At 48.5% G+C, this 20,010-nt stretch overlaps 1 protein-coding gene across 1 annotated transcript in view; it reads left to right on the forward strand.

Annotated features, from left to right (window-relative positions):
• Nucleotides 1-5,230: 5,230 nt before the first annotated feature.
• The window catches only part of BCAM (basal cell adhesion molecule (Lutheran blood group)), a 58,141-nt gene continuing 43,361 nt past the window's right edge, over nt 5,231-20,010 (forward strand). Inside the window, exon 1 of the mRNA XM_081335223.1 lies at nt 5,231-5,711. Within this exon, the coding sequence (XP_081191349.1) occupies nt 5,636-5,711 (76 nt within the window). The 5' untranslated portion in view covers nt 5,231-5,635. The remainder of the gene's footprint in view (nt 5,712-20,010) is intronic.

Raw genomic sequence — 20,010 nt, forward strand, 5'->3', positions numbered from 1 at the left:
CGGACTTCAACTCCCAGAGTTCCCCAGCCATCGTGCAACTTGGAAATCGGTGGGCTTCAACTCCCACAATTCCTTGGCCGTGATGCAACCTTCAGATCTGTGGACTTCAACTCCCAGAATTCCCCCCACCAGCCATTGCTTAACTAGCTTTTGATAATAGGAAACGTTTAATTTCCCAAGGTTGGAAAAGTAGGCAGAAAGGATGCTTTAAAGGCAAAATGACTTAAGAAAAAAGCAGGCAGAGATGAGTCTCCATTTTGCCATTTTTCCAATTAGCTATGCTATTAGCTCTGTTTTCTATTAGCTGCTGTATCTCTGTCGTGCCTCTACAACCTTGGGAAGTTTAAGACTTTAAGCATAGCTGGCTGGGGAATTCTGGGAGTTGAAGTCCACAGGTCTTAAAGCTGCCAAGGTTGGGCACCCCGGCTATACAGTCGAATATGTTCTCAGTGCCAATTCAAAAGTCTTCTTTGTCTCCTTCCAATCCCAACCATCACATCCGGCAACATGTCCAAGCAAGCAGCTGATTCACAGGGCTTTTATCTCACAAATATGCTGTCATTTACAGAGAAAGGATCACGATAGGAATGGAATTTGACTTCAGCCAAACAAGGCCACACTTGTTTTGGGCAGTGGTGTTTGCGGAGGACAATGAAAATAGGCAAGATGGCAGCTGGAGAATGTGGCCAAAAATTCTGCCTTGCGTCTGGAAAAACAGGCGGATTTTGATGGCAGTGGTGTGGCTGCCATCTTGACTTTTTTGCCATAATCTGTAGACGTCCCTGGCGATGGGAGGTGACCAGAAAAATCCCAGGACTACCAACCAATCGGGGACACGAGAAAAACATCCAGGGAGAAAACAGTGTATTTTTAATCTTTAAGACAGGGTTTCCCAAACTTTGATAACTTTAAGACGTGCGGACTTCAACTCCCAGAATTCCCCAGCCAGCATGCACGAACTTGGGGGATTCTGGGAGTTGTAGTTCACCCATCTTGAAGCAGGCTGGCTGAGGAATTCTGGAACTGGAGTCCACCCATTTTAAAGCAGGCTGGCTGGGAGATTCTGGGAATTGGAGTCCACCCATGTTAAAGCAGGCTGGCTGAGGGATTCTGGGAACTGGAGTCCACTTAACTTAAAATTGCAAGTTTGGGAAATACTATGTTAGAGGAAAGGAAGGCACAATGCTGCAAACCTCCTACATTTCAACTCCCAGCATTCCCCAGACTGCATGTATGAACTTCAATTTCCAGGATTCCCCTTGGGAAATCTGGGAATTGATGTCCACACATCTTAAAGTTGCCCAGTGAGAAACACTGCAGCAGATTAAAGAATGCCATCTCCCACCCCCCTCTTTCCTTTTATAAGGAGCCACTTCCTGCTGGAATAGATGCTCAGGCATTTTGACCATTGATTCTTTTCAGGAAGAGGTTTTAATGCTTCGATGTTTGAAAGCCACATCACTGAAGGTCGGAGAGAAGAGGTCAACCACAGGCTGGATGGTGCAAATGGACACCTTGCAATGAATGATGAAGCAGTCAGAAGAGTCGGAGAGCAGGTTTGGTCAAGCTAGAGCTGAGCTCAGCAGAATGAAAGGAGCGATAAACCAGGGGGCCTCTGAGCAAGTGCCAAGTGCATCCCTGGGAGTTCACCAAATTACAGAGGTGGAAGGGACCTTGGAGGTCATCTAGTCCAACCCTCTGCTCAAGCAGGAAACCCTATACCATTTCAGACAAATGGTTGTCCAGTCTCTTCTTAAAAATCTCCAGTGTTGGAGAACCTACAACTTCTGGAGGCAAGTCTTTCCACTGGCTGATTGCTTTCACTGTCAGGAAATTCCTCCTTAGTTCCAGGTTGCTTCTCTCCTTGACTAGTTTCCATCCATTGTTTCTTGTCCTGCCTTCTGGTGCTTTGGAGAATAAGTTGGCCCCCTCACTTTTGTGCATACAAAGAGTGGAAGACTGCTATCATGTCCCCCCTCGTCCTTCTCTTCCTTAGACTAGACAATTCCAGCAACGGTTCTTCATCTGTTTCAGCCTCCAGTCCCCTAATCATCTTTGTTGCTCTTCTCTGCACACTTTCTAGAGACTCGGTGTATTTTTTATATTATGGTGGCCAAAACTTGGATATGGTATTCCAGGTGTGGTCTTACCAAGCCATTATAAAGCGGCATAATTTAAAGCTAGAACTGAGCTCAGCAGAATAAGAGGAGCGATAACCCAGAGGACATCTGAGCAAGTGCATCCCTGGGGGGGGGGTGTCTAGAAAAAAAATGCCCCTAGATGTAGAGGATAATGCATCTGGCCTTATATTGGGAGGACCCCGTGTTTTTCCCAGCGCTCGGAAGCTGACGAGGCAGAGTTTTTATCTCCATTTCCAACTGTTTCCCCCAACAAAGTGAAATATATCCACTTAATCATTGTGTTCCATGATTTCCCCTTCCTCCGAATCAACAAAATACAATTGGAGAAGTTCCAGAAGACGTTGTGTGCTTACCCAGGCCTTCCCCCGTGTGCCCCTAATTAGGGGAGAAGCGGCCCCAGCAACCTTGTCTTTCTCTTGCGTGTTCACGTGACTGTTGCTTTCCCCCAGACTCATCCTTAGCTGTTCAGTCCTCTTTCTTCCGACATCTGCCAAGGCCGGCCTGCAGGTGGCTAAAATCTGCTGGGCTATAACACCTACCCCTTGGAGGGACGCCAGGTGCCTTGGGACAAGGGCCAAGAGAGGCCAGTAGGATCAGCCAAAGGAGTAGCAAGTTATCCTATTCCTTAGGCAGCAGGCATGGACTTATACTCCCAGAATTCCTCCAGCCAGGATGCATGGACTTCAGCTCCCAGGATCCCGCAGGCAGCCTGCATGGACTTCAATTCCCAGGATTCCCCGACCAGCAGGCCTGGACTTTAACTAGTATGGGATTGAGGAGGCCAGAAAGAGCCTTGGAAAGCCAAGCTGGATTTGGCAGGCAACCAGGTTGGATGGCCAAGCAGCCCTTCTCAAAACAGGCAACTTTAAGGTGTGTGGACTTCAATTCCCTGAGTTCTTGCTGGCTGGGGAATTCTGGGAGTCGAAGTCCACACATTGAAGTCCACTGCTTGCTGACTGGGGAATTCTGGGAGTCGAAGTCCACCGATGTTAAAGTTGCACGATGGTGGGGAATTGCTGCACTATAGGAGGCATAGTCAGGGGGACCCATTTGGTTGACTTGGGGGGCAGGCGTTGCAAGCTTCAATCTGTGGGCTGCTGTGTCCTCTCCTGGATCTGAATACGTGCACACAGCTTGATGGTACCTGGGTGCAGATACTTTAATCCTGATGTAAGCCTTCTTTTGCAAAACATTTTTGAATGTTAGTCAAAGCAAAAGTTGACAGCCCAAAAGACATCAAGCTGGGCTGCTTTTTGGCAGATATTAAATTACCCAAACTATGTAACATCAGTGCTTTCTCTTCCTTCCTTCCTTCCTTCCTTCCTTCCTTCCTTCCTTCCTTCCTTCCTTCCTTCCTTCCTTCCTCTTCCTTTTTTCTCAAGGAAACGATAATGGTAGCAACTGAAGCAGTTCATTTCTTTCTGAGATCAGGTCACGAAATAAGAATCACCATAATAACCCTGATTGTAAAGTTTACTTTATCTGTGGTTCAGCACTCTTTCCCCCTGCGGTTTTCCTAACCCACGGGCATCTTTTGGATGGCCAGGCACTGCATTTAATAGGGGTGGGGTGTTGAGTGGGGTATCAGGGGGTGGAGCAACGATCTAAAGTGGGAGGAGTCCGTTTCCCTCATTTGGGGGAGGAGTTGAGAAGCTCCTCATTTTTAAAAGCCTTTAAGCCTCTGGCAAGTCTACCTTCCCCTTTCTTTGGGCCTCGTTTTGAGATGATGGCCTCCCTGCTCCCAGACTGCCAAAGGGACCCCAGGCAGGGTCCTTGGGGGTCTCATTTCCCCTCACCTGCCTTTTTTTGGGGGGGCTGCCAAACCTTCCCTGCTTCCTTTGTTCTTCCTTTAAGCGCTGCTCCGCTCCCCACCGAACTGTTTGTTGCTGTTAGCTGCGAAGTCGAAGTCGTGTCCGACCCATCGCGACCCTATGGACCACGTTCCTCCAGGCCTTCCTGTCCTCTACCATCTTCTGGAGTCCATTTAGGCTCACGCCTCCTGCTTCGGTGACTCCATCCAGCCACCTCCTTCTCTGTCGTCCCCTTCTTCTCTTGCCCTCAACCTTTCCCAGCATGAGGCTCTTCTCCAGTGAGTCCTTCCTTCTCATTAGGTGGCCAAAGTATTTGAGTTTTAGCTTCAGGATCTGGCCTTCTAAAGAGCAGTCAGGGTCGATCTCCTCTAGGACCGACCGGTTTGATCGCCTTGCAGTCCAAGGGACTCGCAGGAGTCTTCTCCAGCACCAGAGTTCAAAGGCCTCCATTCTTTGGCGCTCAAACAGCGACCCACTTCGCGTTACTTCATTTGTGCAGTTTTCCCAAGCAGAGAAAGAAACCTTTAAAAAGGCAGAAGCGCATGGGGCAGCCGATACGCAAGGGGCGAGAACGGAGTGTGCTCTGCAGTTCCTCAGAAGCCCCCTCGCCTTTTGGCTCAGAATACCAGGCAGGAGCTTTGGGCGCCGCCAGGCTTAAGAAGTCCCATCCCTCAGGGGCGAGAAAGGAGCGGCCCGCCGGTGCCCCGTGTGCCAAGTTTTGTTTTTGAGGAGGGGGAAAAAGAAAGAGAGAGAGAGAGAGGGGGAGAAAGGGGAGAGAGAAAGACGGGGGGGGGGAAGAGAGAGAAAGAAAGAAAGAACAAATGAAAGAAAGAGAAAGGGAGGGAGAGATAGGAAGGGAGAAAGAGAAAGAAAGAAGGGCAGAGAGAAAGGGAAAAAAGAAGGAAAGAGGGAGAGAAAGAAGTGAGAGAAAGAAAGAGAAAGAAAGGGAGAGAGAAAAGAAAGAAGAGAAAGAAAGAACGAAAGAAAGAAAGGGAGGGAGAGAGAGAGAAGGGCAGAGAGAAAGGGAAAAAAGAAGGAAAGAGGGAGAGAAAGAAGAGAGAGAAAGAAAGAGAAAGAAGGGGAGAGAGAAAAGAAAGGAGAGAAAGAAAGAACGAAAGAAAGAAAGAAAGGGAGGGAGAGATAGAAAGGGAGAGAGAGAGAAGGGCAGAGAGAAAGGGAAAAAAGAAGGAAAGAGGGAGAGAAAGAAGAGAGAGAAAGAAAGAGAAAGAAGGGGAGAGAGAAAAGAAAGAGAAAGAAAGAACGAAAGAAAGAAAGAAAGGGAGGGAGGGAGAGAAAGGGAGAGAGGGAGAAGGCCAGAGAGAAAGGGAAAAAAGAAGGAAAGAGGGAGAGAAAGAAGGGGAGAGAGAAAGAAGGGGAGAAAGAAAAGAAAGAAAGAAAGAAAGAAAGAAAGAAAGAAAGAAAGAAAGAAAGACAGAAAGAAAGAAAGGAGAGAAAGAAAGAAAGCAAGCGGCTGGGCTCTTCTCTCGGGGGCGCCCCCTGCCTTTTCCTCCTCCCCCTCCCCACGGCCCGGGGAGACTTGCGGGGGTGGGGGCGGGGGGGCGGCGGCCGGGGATTGGGCCGAGGCAGCGGAGGGCGGGCCGGGGGGCGGGCAGGAGGGGGCGAGCGAGCGGCGGCGGCGGCTTCGGCTTCAGTGTCGGCGTCGAGTTGCACCGGGCGCGGATCATGGGCAGCGGCGCTCTCCCCCGGGCGCTCCCTCTCGCCGGCCTCCTGGCGGGGCTCTGGCTGCTCGCCTGCCCAGGTAAGGGGGCGGCGGGACCCCCACGCCTCGCTTCGCCTCGCCTCTGCGGCTGCTGCCAGCCCGGGAGTGGGAGGGAGGGCGGGAGGGAGGGAGGGAGGGGCAGGAGCAGGGCAGTTGCACCCGGCGCCCCCCCCGAGTCCCCCCCGCTCTCTCTCGAGCGCTCCAGGGCCGTCCAGCCTGACTCCGCCGAGCGGCTCCGGGTGCAAATTGCGCTCGCTCGGCTGCCGCCTCCTCCGAGCGCTGGGAAAAAGGCTGGGATCCACCTGCCGGAGCGCCTTCCCCGCCCCGCTCGCGGCTCTTGGCTTTCTCTTGCAGGAGACACCCCCCACCCCCCCACTCACCCCGTCCCGGTTTCTGGAAAGCCGCCTCGTTTGGGAATCCCTTGGACCCGCCTTCCTCGGGGGGGGGGACAAAGCCCCTGGCGCTCGACCAGAGTCTGGGGGGGAGGGAAGGGGGGGATTCTGGGAATGGAGGACTCCTAGGACTTTGGCTTGACTTTGCTTTGCTTTGCAACTCGCCTCCTTTTGGGGTGCACAAGAGCCCCAGGTCTTTCCATTTTCCCCCCCTCCCCTCCTCATTTCCCAGCCCCAAAGGAAGATCTGGATTCAAATGTGGAGGAGGAGGGGAGGGCGAGGGGGTGCAATTGCAGGGAGAAATTCCCCGGGAAGGAGAGGAGAGAGATTCCAGACTTTGAAGGGAGGACTTCGACAAGGGCAGGAGAAGCAGTTCTATTTTACAGGTGGTCCTCGGTTTATGACCACAACATGTATGTTGCTATGTGAGGCGTTCGTTAAGGGAGCTTTGCCCCGTTTTACGACTTTCCTCGCCAGGTTGGTTGAGGGAATCACTGCAGTTGTTAAGTTAGTCGCGCCGTTCTTAAGTAAATCTGGCTTCCCCCCCCCCCAATCGACTTTGCTTGTCAGAAAGTCACAAAAGGGGATCACGTGATCGTCATAAATGTGAGTCGGTTGTCAAGCATGCGAAGGTAAATCTTGTGACTATGGGGATGCCCCAACGGCCGTAAGTGGGGAAAAACGGTCCTAAGTCGCTTTTTCCAGTGCCGTTGTAACTTCCAAAGGTCACTAAATGAATTGTTGTAAGTCGAGGACAACCTGTATATCCCTGCCCTGCCCCTCCGCTCACCTCAGTGATATTGTCCCCCCTAGCATTGGGTGGCATGGAGCTGTGCCTTCGATAAAACCCCCAGGCTCCCAATGAAGAGGTAAAGAAAAGTCGCCCGTGGCTGGATGCCTGACCCCCCCCCCTTTACTGCCCTCCCCGTTTTTCTCCTGCCCCTCCCTCACCTGCTTCCCCCCTAAGGCTAAGCTTCTTTCCAGCTCCTATTGCTAAGCGTGACTTGGCCCTTCCTACGTGACTCATCCCCAAAGTGATGCCATAGCTTCATACAGATGAATTGATTGGGGGGGGTCTGCAGGGGGCATGAGGGCACGGTGGAGGGAGGCAAGGGTTAGAGGCAGAGCTGAGCTGCCCCCCCCCCCAACTTTCCACCCAGATGGGAGACAGAAGTTGTGGGGAGCTTTTGAAGAAAGAAAAGACAGCCACAGCTCGCCTTTGGTATGGGGTGGGGTATCCAAGCTTGGCAACTTGAGGACTTGTGGACTTCGACTCCCAGAATTCCCCAGCCAGCCACGCTTTGGTGCCTTAGGTGGGACTAGAATTCACAGTCTCCGAGGGATTGGCACAAAGTTACCCAGCCAGCTTAATATCTTAAGGCAGCACTAGAACTCACTGTCTCCTGGGGATTGGCCCAGAGTCACCCAGTTGTGGCTTCTTGCTTATGAATGCTGGCTGGGGGATTTTGGGAGTTGTAGTCCACAGGTCGTCGGTTGCCAAGCTTGGACACATCTGATGTAGGGTTCAATTTCAGGTTGACTAGCCGAATGCAAGTATTAACTCCTGCCACCCTGCTTGGATCTGGCATTCAGCAGCCTCTCCATCCTTCAAACATTGCTCCGCCCAAGGATTAAATGATAACCTCGGCTGCAGATAGCAGCTTTTCAGGGCTAGCTTGCAACCCTCTGGAAGGGAAATCTTATCCACCCTCTGCAAGTTTTTATTTTTTATTTTTGGAGAAATCCCTTTGGAAGGAAAGGAGGAGGCAAAACTCCCCGGGTGGTAAAGGAGAAGAGGTGGGCGAAGGACTCAAGTAAAGAATTGAAATAAAGTTTAAAAGTTTCCAGCAGGCTAGAAAAACGGTGCTGGTGCTGCTTTAGGCATGAAGCTAGCTGGGTGACTTTCAGCTAATCACCAGGAGACGGTGAATTCTAGTTCTGCCTTAGGCATGAAGCTAGATGGGCGACTTTGAGCCAATCACCAGGAGACGGTGAGTTCTAGTTCCACCTCAGACATGAAAGCCAGCTGGGTAATTTTGGACCGATCACCAGGAGACGGTGAGTTTTAGTCCAACTTTAGACACAAAAGCCAGCTGGGTGACTTTGGACCAATCCCCAGGAGATGGTGAGTTCTAGCACGCCTTAGGCATGAAAGCCGGCTGTGTGATTTGGGGCCAACTCACTTTCTCTGAGCCCCGACAGGGGTTGTTGTTATGGGCAAAATAGGACGAGGTATGTTCGCCATCTTGAGTTATTTATAAAGATAATGAAAAAGAACGTAAATCAAATCTAAAAGAGGGGGGGCGCGCCAGTTTAGGGGTCAGAAAAAGGGCTGAGCAGAATCTCTCTCTCTCTCTCTCGCGCGCGCTAGACGCCTGGTGCAAAGGGAGGATGCTTATCGAATTGCAGGGGAAGGACAGGAGCGCTTCAGATGCCAGGGCAGCCTGCTTTGGGCGTGGTAGAGAGATGAGTGGCGCTGGACTGGCACAAGACCTGCTGAAGAAGGGCAGAAGAAGCAGGAGGGGAGATTGAGGAGAAGGGCGGGGAAGGGAGCTGGGAAGACCCCTCCCCAGCTTGGGAGTAGGAGGGAGGGATGCCGCTTAGCTCAACATGCCCCAGCTGGTTATTTGTTCAGTTCTGACACTTCTGACATTCCTGCTTGTTTCTTAACTTACGTTTTACTCAACCTTTTCATCTTTGTTTGCCAGGCTGGATGCTGGGGGAACTTTCTGCTCTGCCCCCCCCCCTCGTAACCTCCCACCCAGGAGGAGTTTGAGAGAGATTTTAGCTGGGAAGTACAGTGTGGGGGGGAAAGATGGTTGGTGCGGTCTAGGGCCCTAGGCTTCCTTGGTTAGGGGGGGGTCTCTTCCAAGCATTTCGGATGCTTTTCTTCAAGCGAACATCTCTTATATTGGATTTCACAGAGAGAGAGAGAGAGAGAGAGAGAGAGAGAGAGAGAGAGAGAGAGAGAGAGAGAGAGAGAGAATCGCAAAAGGTGTGGCCGAGTGGATCGAGGCCCAGATTTGTGGAATCTTTCCTTTCTTGGCTTGGTTTTGCTAGGATTCACCCTTGCATTGTGGAAAGAGCTTTCCCCGAGGCTGGTGGCGGTTCCAGATGTGGCGAAGGAAAGTGGGCTGACTGTGGGTAGAGGGGTTGTAGCATCTCTCAGATGATGTAATTTGCACCAGTTCTGGCTGAATTGTAATTATATGTAATTGTAATTATATAACTGAGAGCATTGGAGCCCGTTTGGTATAGTGGTTAATCTGCTGGCCTACAAGCCAGGAGACGGTGAATTCTAGTCCTGCCTTAAGCATCAAAGCTGGCTGGGTGAATTTGGGCCAGTCACTAGGAGACGGTGAGTTCTAGTCCGCTCTGTACATGCTCAAAATCTCTCAAAAGGGCCTGCTCTGAAATTGAAGAGAAGCCACAAATCTGGGAATTGAAGTCCACCCTTCTTAAAGTTATTGAGGTTGAGAAACACTGACCTAGATCAGGGGTCCTCGACCTTGGCAACTTTAAGTCTTGTGGACTTCAACTCCCAGAATTCCTTAGCCAGCTTTGCTGACAGCCAAGACTGTTCAAGAAAGAAAGCAATTTTTATTTTTCTTTCCGCTTGGGAAGTAGATGTTCTTTTTTCATTTACGGTTGAATGCTTACCAGTTCTAGAGCTGTGGATATTTTTCAGAAGAGAAGGGCAAAAGTAGAGAGAGGAGTTCTTGACTTGCAATCATTTGTTTAGGGACAGTTCAAAGTTGCGACGAGACTGAAAAAAAGTGACTTACAACTGGTCCTCGTACTTACAACTGTCGCAGCCTCTTCACAGTCCCACGATCAACAATTAGGAAGTTGGCATTGGACAGGTAGATCGCAGCATCACTGTGTGTGTGTGTGTGTGTGTGTGTGTGTGTGTGAGAGAGAGAGAGAGAGAGAGAGAGAGAGACAGACAGACATGGTGGGGGGGATTCTGGGAGTTGAAGTCCCAGTTGCCCAGGTTGGACACTCCTGTTTTATGCTTCTTAGGTAAAGGTAAAGGTTCCCCCGCACGTAGGGCCGGTGCTCATCTCCGTTTCAAAGCTGAAGAGCCTTTATGCTTCTTATCCCTCCTTTAAAAAAAAAAGAAAGAAGGAGGAATTGCAGTTTTGCGGTTGCAAGAAAGGGGTTCCTGATGCTTAGAATGGCTTGTTTCCAAAAGAGTTTGCAAGCATCAAAGTGAAACTCAGTTTGAGTCTGGAGATGGTGGGGGGAAGGGATAAAGGGAGACAAGGTATGGGGTTGCTAGATTTCAGCTTTGGGAACCAGAAATGAGAAAACCCCTTTTTTTGCCTGGGGGAGCGAGGGGGAAGAGTAAGCATGCCAATTCGAGTGAGGGGCTTCTTGCTAGCTTGAGCCGAAGTTGGCAGTGGGGCTGGTACGATTCTGGTGGCCTTGCCAGCTGCAGCCGGCAACACCCGAGATGTGCAAATTGTTTTGGATCCTGTTCAGCAAGAACTTGGCTGGCGGTGAGGAAGAGAGAGATCCTCAGTGAACCATCAGCTACACAGGTTTCTCAAGGTTGGCCACTTTAAGATGGGTGGACTTCAACTCCCAGAATTCCCCAGGCGTCTTACTGAAAAAAGATCCAGTCGCTGGCCTCTGACTCTGGATCAGCAGCCCACAATATATGGGTTGAATCTCTTTCTCTCAAGCTTGCCAACCTTTGCATGGCCGGTTGGGACTTATGACCATTTCCCCCCCCCCCGCCCCCACTTAACGACCATTGCAGCATCCCCACGTTCCCGTAATCAAAATTCAGACGCTTGGCAACTGACTCACATTTATGACGGTTGCAGTATCCCAGGGTCAAGCGATCCCCTTTTGGGAGCTTCTGACAAGCAAAGTCAATGGTGGTGGTGGTGGGGTTGAGGCAGATTCACTTAACAACCGTGTTACTAACTTAACTGCAGTGATTCGCTTAACAACCGTGGCAGGAAAGGTTGTGAAATGGAGGAAAACTCACTTAAAAACTGTCTTGCTTAGCTACGGAAATGTTGGACTCCATTGTGGTCGTAAAATGAGGACTGCCTGTCTAATGGTGTGAGGGAAACAAGATACGGGAGGAAGAGACACAGAACAGGTTGTGGAATAGAGTAGAGTAGAAGAATAGAATAAGAATAAGAAAAGAATAGAATATAGAATAGAAAAGAATAGAAAATAGAACAGAATAGAATAGAATAAGAATAGAAAATAAAATAGAATAAGAATAGAATAGAATATATAATAGAATAATAGAATACAATATATAATAGAATAATAGAATACAACATATAATAGAATAATAGAATAGAATAAGAATAGAATAAGAATAAGAATAGAATAGAATAGAGCAATAGAATATATTCTATTCTATTGTTCTATTCTTATTCTTATTCTTATTCTATTCTTATTCTATTCTATGGAATAGAATGGAATAGAATGGAATGGAATAGAATAGAATAGAATCTTTATTGAGAATTCAGTAAGGAATAGAATAGAGTAGGAGTAGAGATAGAATAGGGACGCGGTGGCTCAGTGGGTTAGGACGCTGAGCTTGTCGATCAGAAGGTCGGCAGTTTGGCGGGTCAAATCCCGAGTGCCGCGTAACAGAGTGAGCGCCTGTTACTCGTCCCAGCTTCTGCCAACCTAGCAGTTTGAAAGCACCTAAAAATGCAAGTAGAAAAATAGGCACCACTACGGTGGGAAGGTAACAGCGTTCCGTGCGCCTTTGGCGTCTAGTCATGCCAGCCACATGACCACGGAGATGTCCTCAGACAAGCGCTGGCTCTTCGGCTTTGAAACGGAGATGAGCACCGGCCCCTAGAGTCGGAAACGACTAGCACTCGTGTGCGGGGGAACCTTTACCTTTACCTTTAGAGATAGAATAGAATAGAATAGAATAGAATAGAATAGAATAGAATAGAATAGAAGGGACCTTAGAGGTCTTCTAGTCCAACCCCCTGCTCAGGCAGGTAACCCTTTACCATGTCAGCCATTTCAGATAAGAGGCAGCTGCGCCCACAGAAGAAAAAGGGGCGTGGCAAACATCTCAGACCGGACCCTCCCTGCCTTCTGAGATTGTAAAAGGGAGGGGGGGAGGTACTTTTAGATTTGCAAGATTCTGTTAATATAATTTTATAATAAAGATAGAACTACGGCAGGTAATCCTTGACTTACGGCCACAGTTGAGCCCAAAATCTCTGTGGCTAAGCGAGACATTTGTTAAGTGAGTTTTGCCCCATTGTACGACTTTTCTTGCCACGGTTGCTAAGTGAATCATTGCACTCATTAAGTTAGTAACCCGGTTGTAAAGCGAATCCGGCTTCCCCCCTGGACTTTGCTTCTCAGACGGTGGCAAAAGTTGATCACGTGACCCTAGGGACGCTGAAACCGTCATAAACGTGAGTCAGTTGCCAAGCGTCTGAATTTTGATCACGTGACCACCGGGAATGCTGCAGTGGTTGTAAGTGTGAAAGGTGGTCGTATGTCACTTTTCCAGCGCCGTTGTAACTTGGAACGGTCACTAAATGAACTGTTGACAGTTGAGGACTACCTGTCCTGCTGGGATTTGCTTCTAATCTGTCCTACCTCACAAGGCTGGTGTTAATGCATGCAAACCCCTGGCGGAGCTTCGATTGCCCCATCTTGACTTTTTTGACTACTCCTGAGCCCCCCCCCCCCCGCGCCCTGCCAATCTTGGACCTCCTCTTCCTCTCTCCCCCCCCCCCCCCCCGCACCCCCAGCCCAGCCCTCCTCCCCTCCCGGCTTCCCTTCCATGATAACATCTCTCAGCCACAAAGGGGGGAAGATGACAACCGGTCTGGCCACTTTGGAGCACAAACATTGCAAAATTTGCCCTTGGAGAGGCCTGTCTCTTCTCCCTGTCTCCTGGCTTGCGGGGTTCCCCCCCCGTCCCCTCCCTCGCATCCTGGCCTCCCGGGGGGCCCCCCCCTTCAGGTGGGTTGCTGCGGTTTCAGGTGTGCAGAGACATGTTCCCGCCACACAAACACACCTTTCATTTTGCACAGCTCGGGCCCTGACAATCTAAATTCCAAGGTGCGACTCCGTTTTCTGGCTTCTCTCCCTCTCTTTCTCCTTCCCTCCTTCCCTCCCTCCCTCTCTTTCTCCTTCCCTCCCTCCCTCTCTTTCTCCTTCCCTCCTTCCCTCCCTCCTTCCCTTTCTCCCTCCCTCCCTCCCTCTTCCTTCCTCTCTTTCTCCCCTCCCTCCCTCCCTCCCTCTTTCTCCTTCCTTCCCTCCCTCCCTCTCTCCTTCCCTCCCTCTTTCTCCTTCCCTCCCTCCCTATCTCCTTTCTCTTTCTCCTTCCCTCCCTCCCTTTCTCCTTCCCTCCCTCTCTTTCTCCACTCCCTCTCTTTCTCCTTCCTTCCCTCCCTCTCTTTCTCCTTCCCTCCCTCCCTCTCTTTCTCCCCTCCCTCTCTTTCTCCTTCCCTCCGTCCGACGGACGTCTCTGGCCCCTTCCCCACATTGTGTCTGCCTGCCCAAGCGTGGCACCTTGTCAAATCAGCCAGGAGAAATGCATGCTGTTGTTTTTTGGTTTTTGTTTTAAAAAAAGGCTCTCGGTCGCAGCTGGGGAAGGTGGAGGTTGACTAGGCTCTAGAGAAGATCCCAGAAGCTCTATTTAAGATCGAGACAGTCCAATGGATTCCAAGATCATCTGGGCTTTGTCCTACCATATCCTAAACTGCCAGCGTCACAGAATCTGGATTTAGATTTTAGAAAGTCCCTCAATGTTGGCTGAAGAGCTTTCCTATTCCACTTCAAATCTGGGTCTCTCTTTATTTTTCATTGCTGCAGCAAGTGCTTCTGAGCATGTGCAGAGGGCTCTTTGCTTTCCAGTTTCCCTATCTTTGCAAATATCTGAGGCACTTAACTTTTGTTTGTAATTCTAATTTACAGGTAGTGCTTCACTTACCACCATTCGTTTAGCGACCGTTCAAAGTTACCATAACAGTGGGGGGAAAAGTGACTTATGACCATTTTTCACACTTAAGGACCATTGCAGCATCCCCCTGGTCATGTGATCAAAATTCAGACGCTTGGCAACGAGCTCATTTTTACGACGGTTGCAGCATCCCTGGGATCACTTGATCCCCTTCTGACAAGCAAAGTCAATGGAATCCAGACTCACTTTACAGTGATTGTTAAGCAGTGATTCGCTTAACAACCGTAGCAAGAAAGCTTGTAAAATGGGGCAAAACTTCAACAACTGCCTGGCTCGAAAACAGAAATCTGGGGCTGAGTTGCGGCTATAAGCCAAGGACTAACCTGTATTGATTTTGGAAATATTTATGTTTTATTACTTTTCGGCTTGTGAAGCTGGCCCGAGTCACCTCAAGGTGAGATGGGCGGCAAATAAATCCAATCAAATAAAAAAAAAGTAAGGTAGAATGAAATGAAAATAAAATAATGATAAAATAAACTAGAACAGAACAGAACAGAACAACAGAATAGTTGGAAGGGACCTGGGAGGACTGCTAGTCTGACTCCCTGCTAACTAAAATAATAAAATAAAATTAATAAAATTAAAAAATAATAAAAAATAAATAATAATAAAAAATAAAATAAATAAATAAATAAATAAATAAAATATAAATAATAAAATAATAAAATAAAATAATAAAATAAAATAAAATAAAATAATAAAATAAAATAAAATCTCGAGTTCTGGAGGCCAGGACAGGCTGGCCAGCCCTCAAGAACTTCCAAACTAACTTTTGACGTCCTGCTCTGGGCCGTAACCCACTTCCATCCTATTTTCTCCTCCAAGCTGTGGGAAAACGGGGCGGGATCTGTGCCGGTGATTCTCCTTTGGACCGCAGCCGCCTCCACCTCTGCTTGGGTTGCTGAGCTTCCTCCCTCTCCCCTTTCTTTGCTTCCCTTGGCATCTGCCCCCCCTCCACCCCCCCCCCAGACAAAAGCCCCAGTTCTCCTCATGTTAATGAGCTGGCTGGGCCAGGCATGTCTGCCCGGGATGGATGCCGCGCTGTGGAGACCTCACATTCGTCCAGGCCTGGGAGCTGGAGAGGAACAATCGCCTTGCAGGACTGACTTTGCTTTCAAAGCCCTGGCGTTGGTCCTGGGCCTCGGCTATTTCTGGACCGGGGTCTTTTTTTAGACCCTCTGGATGTTGAGGGCATCCCCTTTTCAGCCCCCCCCCCAAAGGGCAAAACTATTCATAGCTGGCATTTTGTTCCCTGCTGTTTCTCACGAGAGGCAGGACAAGCCCGTCAGAGCATCCCTGCCGTGGAAGTTATTTTTAATTCTTATTAAAGTTTTTTTTAATAAGGTAGACCACAATCGAGGCCCAGATTTCTATTCTTAAGCGAGACGGCAGTTAAGTGAGTTTTTGCCTCATTTTACAACTATTTTTTTTTTTTTTGCCACAAGGGAATCCCTGCAGTTGTTCACTTAGTAAGAGGGTTGTAAAGGGAATCTGGCTCCTTCCCCGTTGACTTTGCTCGTCTGAAGGTCACGAAAGGAGATCGCGTAGCCCGGGGACAGTTGCAGCCGTCATAAATATGAATCAGTGTCCAAGCGTCTGCATTTTGTTCATGTGAACACAGGGACGCTGCAAGGCTTGTAAGTGCCACTTTTCCCAGTGCCTTTGAACGGTCACTCAGTGAACTCTGGTAACTTGAGGACTACTAACCGTGTTGCAAGTCTTTAAGTGTGAAACATGTAAGGGTGTATAAGTCAAGGACTACCTGTGTGAACAGAAGCAAAAATTGAGAAGTGCATGAAACGGGGGGGGGGGGAAAGGAGAGGAGTGACGTCCCACTTTTTTTTAAGCGCAGCAGGATGCCAAAAAAACAAAAAACCCTTTTGTTTTACTTTTCTAAATGTTTCAAGCCAGTTCTATACCAACAATGTTGTCCTGGTTGCCTAAAACACCTCAAATTAAAGTTTCGGGTACCAAATCCAGGAGTGGTTTGCAGGTGGAAACAAAACTGGGTAAATTATTATTCTCTGTAATGAGAAGAGTCCATTGTGCCGTCTGGGCCGACTCCGTCACCGTCCCTTCTTCCACGGTGGGAATTAGTGGGTCTTTCCACCCCGTGCAGTGGAGTTTTATGAACTCCAGGCTTCCCGCTTGCTCCCACCCGTCGGAATGCCTCAAGAACCCCTTAGTACAATCAAGGACTACTTTGCAGGTGCCTACCTGGGTGTGACCTGTCTGGAATCTGGCTCCTTTTTTAGTTTGGGGTGTGTGTGTGTGTGTGTGTGTGTGTTTGATTTTCTTTCCTCTTTTTATTTTTCTATGTCTTCCCTTCTTTTTGCACCGGAGCTAAAGGGAAGCCTCGCCCCCCCAGGCCTTTGAAAGATTTCCCCAAAACTCCAGCCAGGGCCCGGAGTGACCTTCAGCTGAAGGCGTTTGGACCCCCCTCTGAATCGCTTTTATGTGTCCCCCCTCCCCAGAGCGGGGGGGGGGGAAGAGATGGTTGTAGAAATGCTAAAAAGCACCATCTGGCAAAGATAATTTAAATGCAGAGAATGCGGAGATGTGTGGGACATTTACACCGATTAAATAAATCGGCCTGACTTCCTGTAGGGAGTATGTGTGCCTTGTGTCCTTCTGCCGAATTTTAATTATACTTGTCAAGGCCAGGGGATGAGAGCCAGAGACATGGGGAGGTGAGGGGTCAAAAAAGTCAAACTGCCAGCCCCAACCCCAACATTTGGAGCTCTCCTGCAAAATGCCCGCTGCTTCACATTTTTCTTGGCAGTCCTCCAGCCTCCGACAGCCCTGAAAACCACCCTAATCACCGAATTCCTTGTTCCTCCTAATCCCTTCCCTAGATTTTTAAGCTTTAGGTAAACGCTTGTAATCGTATCTCCCAAGCTGTAAAAATACTTACCTCCCGAACTTCAGGGCCGAAGGGGTTAGAACAGTTTCAATTCTCTTTAAGTAAGTAAATAAAACCTTGACAGGCCCAAATCCTCCCCTCCCGGAGTTGAATTCTGCACATATTTTTTAATTCCCCTGCATTTATTAAAAAAAATAAAATCGCCCACAGGTCTTTTGAAGTTAACTCAGCCTGCTTTCCACCACCACCATCCTTTTTTTGCAAAAACAAGCGAAGCAAAGCAAAAGACGGAGAATTTGGAGAATTTGGCTTCGTTTCCCTGTTGTTGCAGCCACTTTTTGAGACAAACAACCTGGGGGGGGGGGAGGACACAAGGTGTTCCTTGGCTGGAACACCTGAGAGAAAAACAACAATAACAACAAACAACAACCAGCTGCTATCCTTTTCTTGCAAGATTTTGGCTTCTCTGGCTTTTTCGGGTAGTCCTCAATTTACAGCCACAACGGAGCCCCCAAACTTTCTGTTGCCAAGTGAGACGTTGGTGAAGTGAGTCTTGCCCCGTTTTACGACCTTCTTTGCCACCGCTGTTAAGGGAATCACTGCAGCGGTTAAGTCGGGGGCACGGTGGTGAAGCCAACCCTTGGCTTCCCCATTGACTTTGCTGGTCAGAAGGTCATAAAAGGGGATCACGTGACCCCAGGACACAGCAACCGTCATAAATGTGAGCTGGTTGTGAAGCATCCGAATTTTGATCATGTGTCTGTAGGGATGCTGCAACCGTCGTAAGTGTGAAAAATGGTCGTGAGTCACTTCCAGTGCCATCGTAATTTTGAACACTCACTAAGTGAGCTGTCGTAAGTTGAGGACCACCTGTAAACAAATGCCCTGCATTTAAAAGGAGACAAACTCACCTCCAAAGCAAGATCATTTATTTACTACGGTTACAGCATTCCCCCCCACCAACCCTGGGGTCATGTCATCCCCTTTTACGACCTTTCCAACCAGCTATTTAAGTGGACAGTCACTTAAATATGAGCCAGCCGTGTGCTGCAGCTGCCAAAAAAGCCAACACAGTGCTAGGCTGCATTAACAGAGGGATAGAATCAAGATCACGTGACGTATTAATACCGCTTTACAAGGCCTTGGTAAGGCCACACTTGGAATCCGGCATCCAGTCTTGGTCACCACGATGTAAAAAAGATGTTGAGATTTCAGAAAGAGTGCAGAGAAGAGCAACAAAGATGATCAGGGGACTGGAGGCTGAAACATTTAAATAACGGTTGCTGGAAATGGGTATGTTTAGTTTAATGAAGAGAAGGACGAGGGGGGACATGATAGCAGTGTTCCAATATCTCAGGGGTTGCCCCAAAGAAGAGGGAGTCAAGCTATTCTCCAAAGCGCCCGAAGGCAGGACAAGAAGCAATGGATGGAAACTAACCAAGGAGAGAAGCAACCTGCAACTAAGGCGAAATTTCCTGACAATTAGAACAATTAACCAGTGGAACAGCCTGCCTCCAGAAGCTGTGAATGCTGCAACACTGGAAGTTTTTTTTAGAAGAGACTGGACAGCCATTTGTCTGAAATGGTATAGGGCAGGGGTAGGCAACCTTGGCTCTTTTATGACTCGTGGACTTCAACTCCCAGAATTCCTCAGCCAGCATGCCTGGCTCAGGAATTCTGGGAGTTGAAGTCCACGAGTCATAAAAGAGCCAAGGTTGCCTACCCCTGGTATAGGGTTTCCTGCCTGAGCAGGGGGTTGGACTAGGTGACCTCCAAGGTCCCTTCCAACTTTATTATTATTATCATTATTATAGCTTCTGACAAGCAATCTCAATGGGGGAATCCGGTTTTGCTTAACGACTGCTTAACAACTGCAGTGATTCGCTGAATAACAGTGGCTAAAAAAGATTGTAAAATAGGGCACAACTTATTTAACAACTGCCTTGCTTAGCAACAAAAATTTCGGTCTCAGCTGTGATGTAAGTGGAGGACTAGTCAGATAATAAGTCAGATAAAAAACAAACAAACTAGGAAATGTATTTTTGGCAGCGGGCAAAGGTTGACTGATGTAGCCTTGGTTAGAATCTCTCTCTGTTTTCCTTTTAGCAGCTCAGCGTAGTAGATAAATTGCCCTTGCTTGGAGAGTTATTGTTCATTATATTGGTTTTTTAAAAAATCCTGTATTTAATAAATCAGACCCAAGTTGGGGGGGAAAAAAAGGCAGACAGAACACACACAGAGGCGCAGAGGTGTTTCCTGGCTATGTTTTACAGAAAACTTTGAATAAAATATGAGCATTGTTTGTGGCCGTGATCTGAACATAATCTACAGCTGTAATCCCAAATGACACCAGGTCTTCAGTCCGTTCAGTCATTCAGGCCATAAATTTATCTAAGGTTAGTTGGAAGGTTTGCTTATTTAGCAAACAAAGAAAAAAAAACAAACCAGCCCAGAGAATCTATAGGTCGTCCTCAAGTTATCATGGTTTATTTAGTGACTGTTCAAAGGCAGTGAAAAAAGGGACTTACGCCTGTTTTTCACACTTACAACCGTTGCAACTCGCTCTTACAAGCCTGTCTTCACACGATTCAAATTCAGACCCTTGGCAACCGATTCCTATTTATGACGGTCGCAGTCCCGGTGTGTGTGTGTCTCTGTGTGTGTGTGTGTGTGTGTGTGTGTGTGTGTGAGAGAGAGAGAGAGAGAGAGAGAGAGAGAGAGAGAGAGAGAGAGAGAGAGAGAGAGAGAGAGAGAGAGAGAGAGAGAGAGACGTGATCCCCTTTTGGGACCTTCTGACCAGCAAAGTCAATGGGGGAAGCCAGCTTCACTTAACAACCGGGTGACTGTTAACAACTGCAGCTGAACAGCTGTGGCAAGAAAAGTTGTAAAATTGGGCAAAACTCCCTTAACAAATGTCTCACTTAGCAACCTGAATTTTGGGCTCGACTGTGGTGGTGACGCGAGGACTCATTGAGGACTCGGACCATTTAAGCATGTTGGGTGAAGCCAGCATCTAAATGAGGGTTGATGCTCCACCTTCCACCTGGATAAATAACAACAACAACAACAACAACAACAACAACAACAATAATAATAATAATAATAATA

This window comes from Vipera berus (genome assembly GCF_964194415.1).
Source record: "Vipera berus genome assembly, chromosome: 9".
In the NCBI taxonomy this organism is placed as follows: Eukaryota; Metazoa; Chordata; class Lepidosauria; order Squamata; family Viperidae; genus Vipera; species Vipera berus.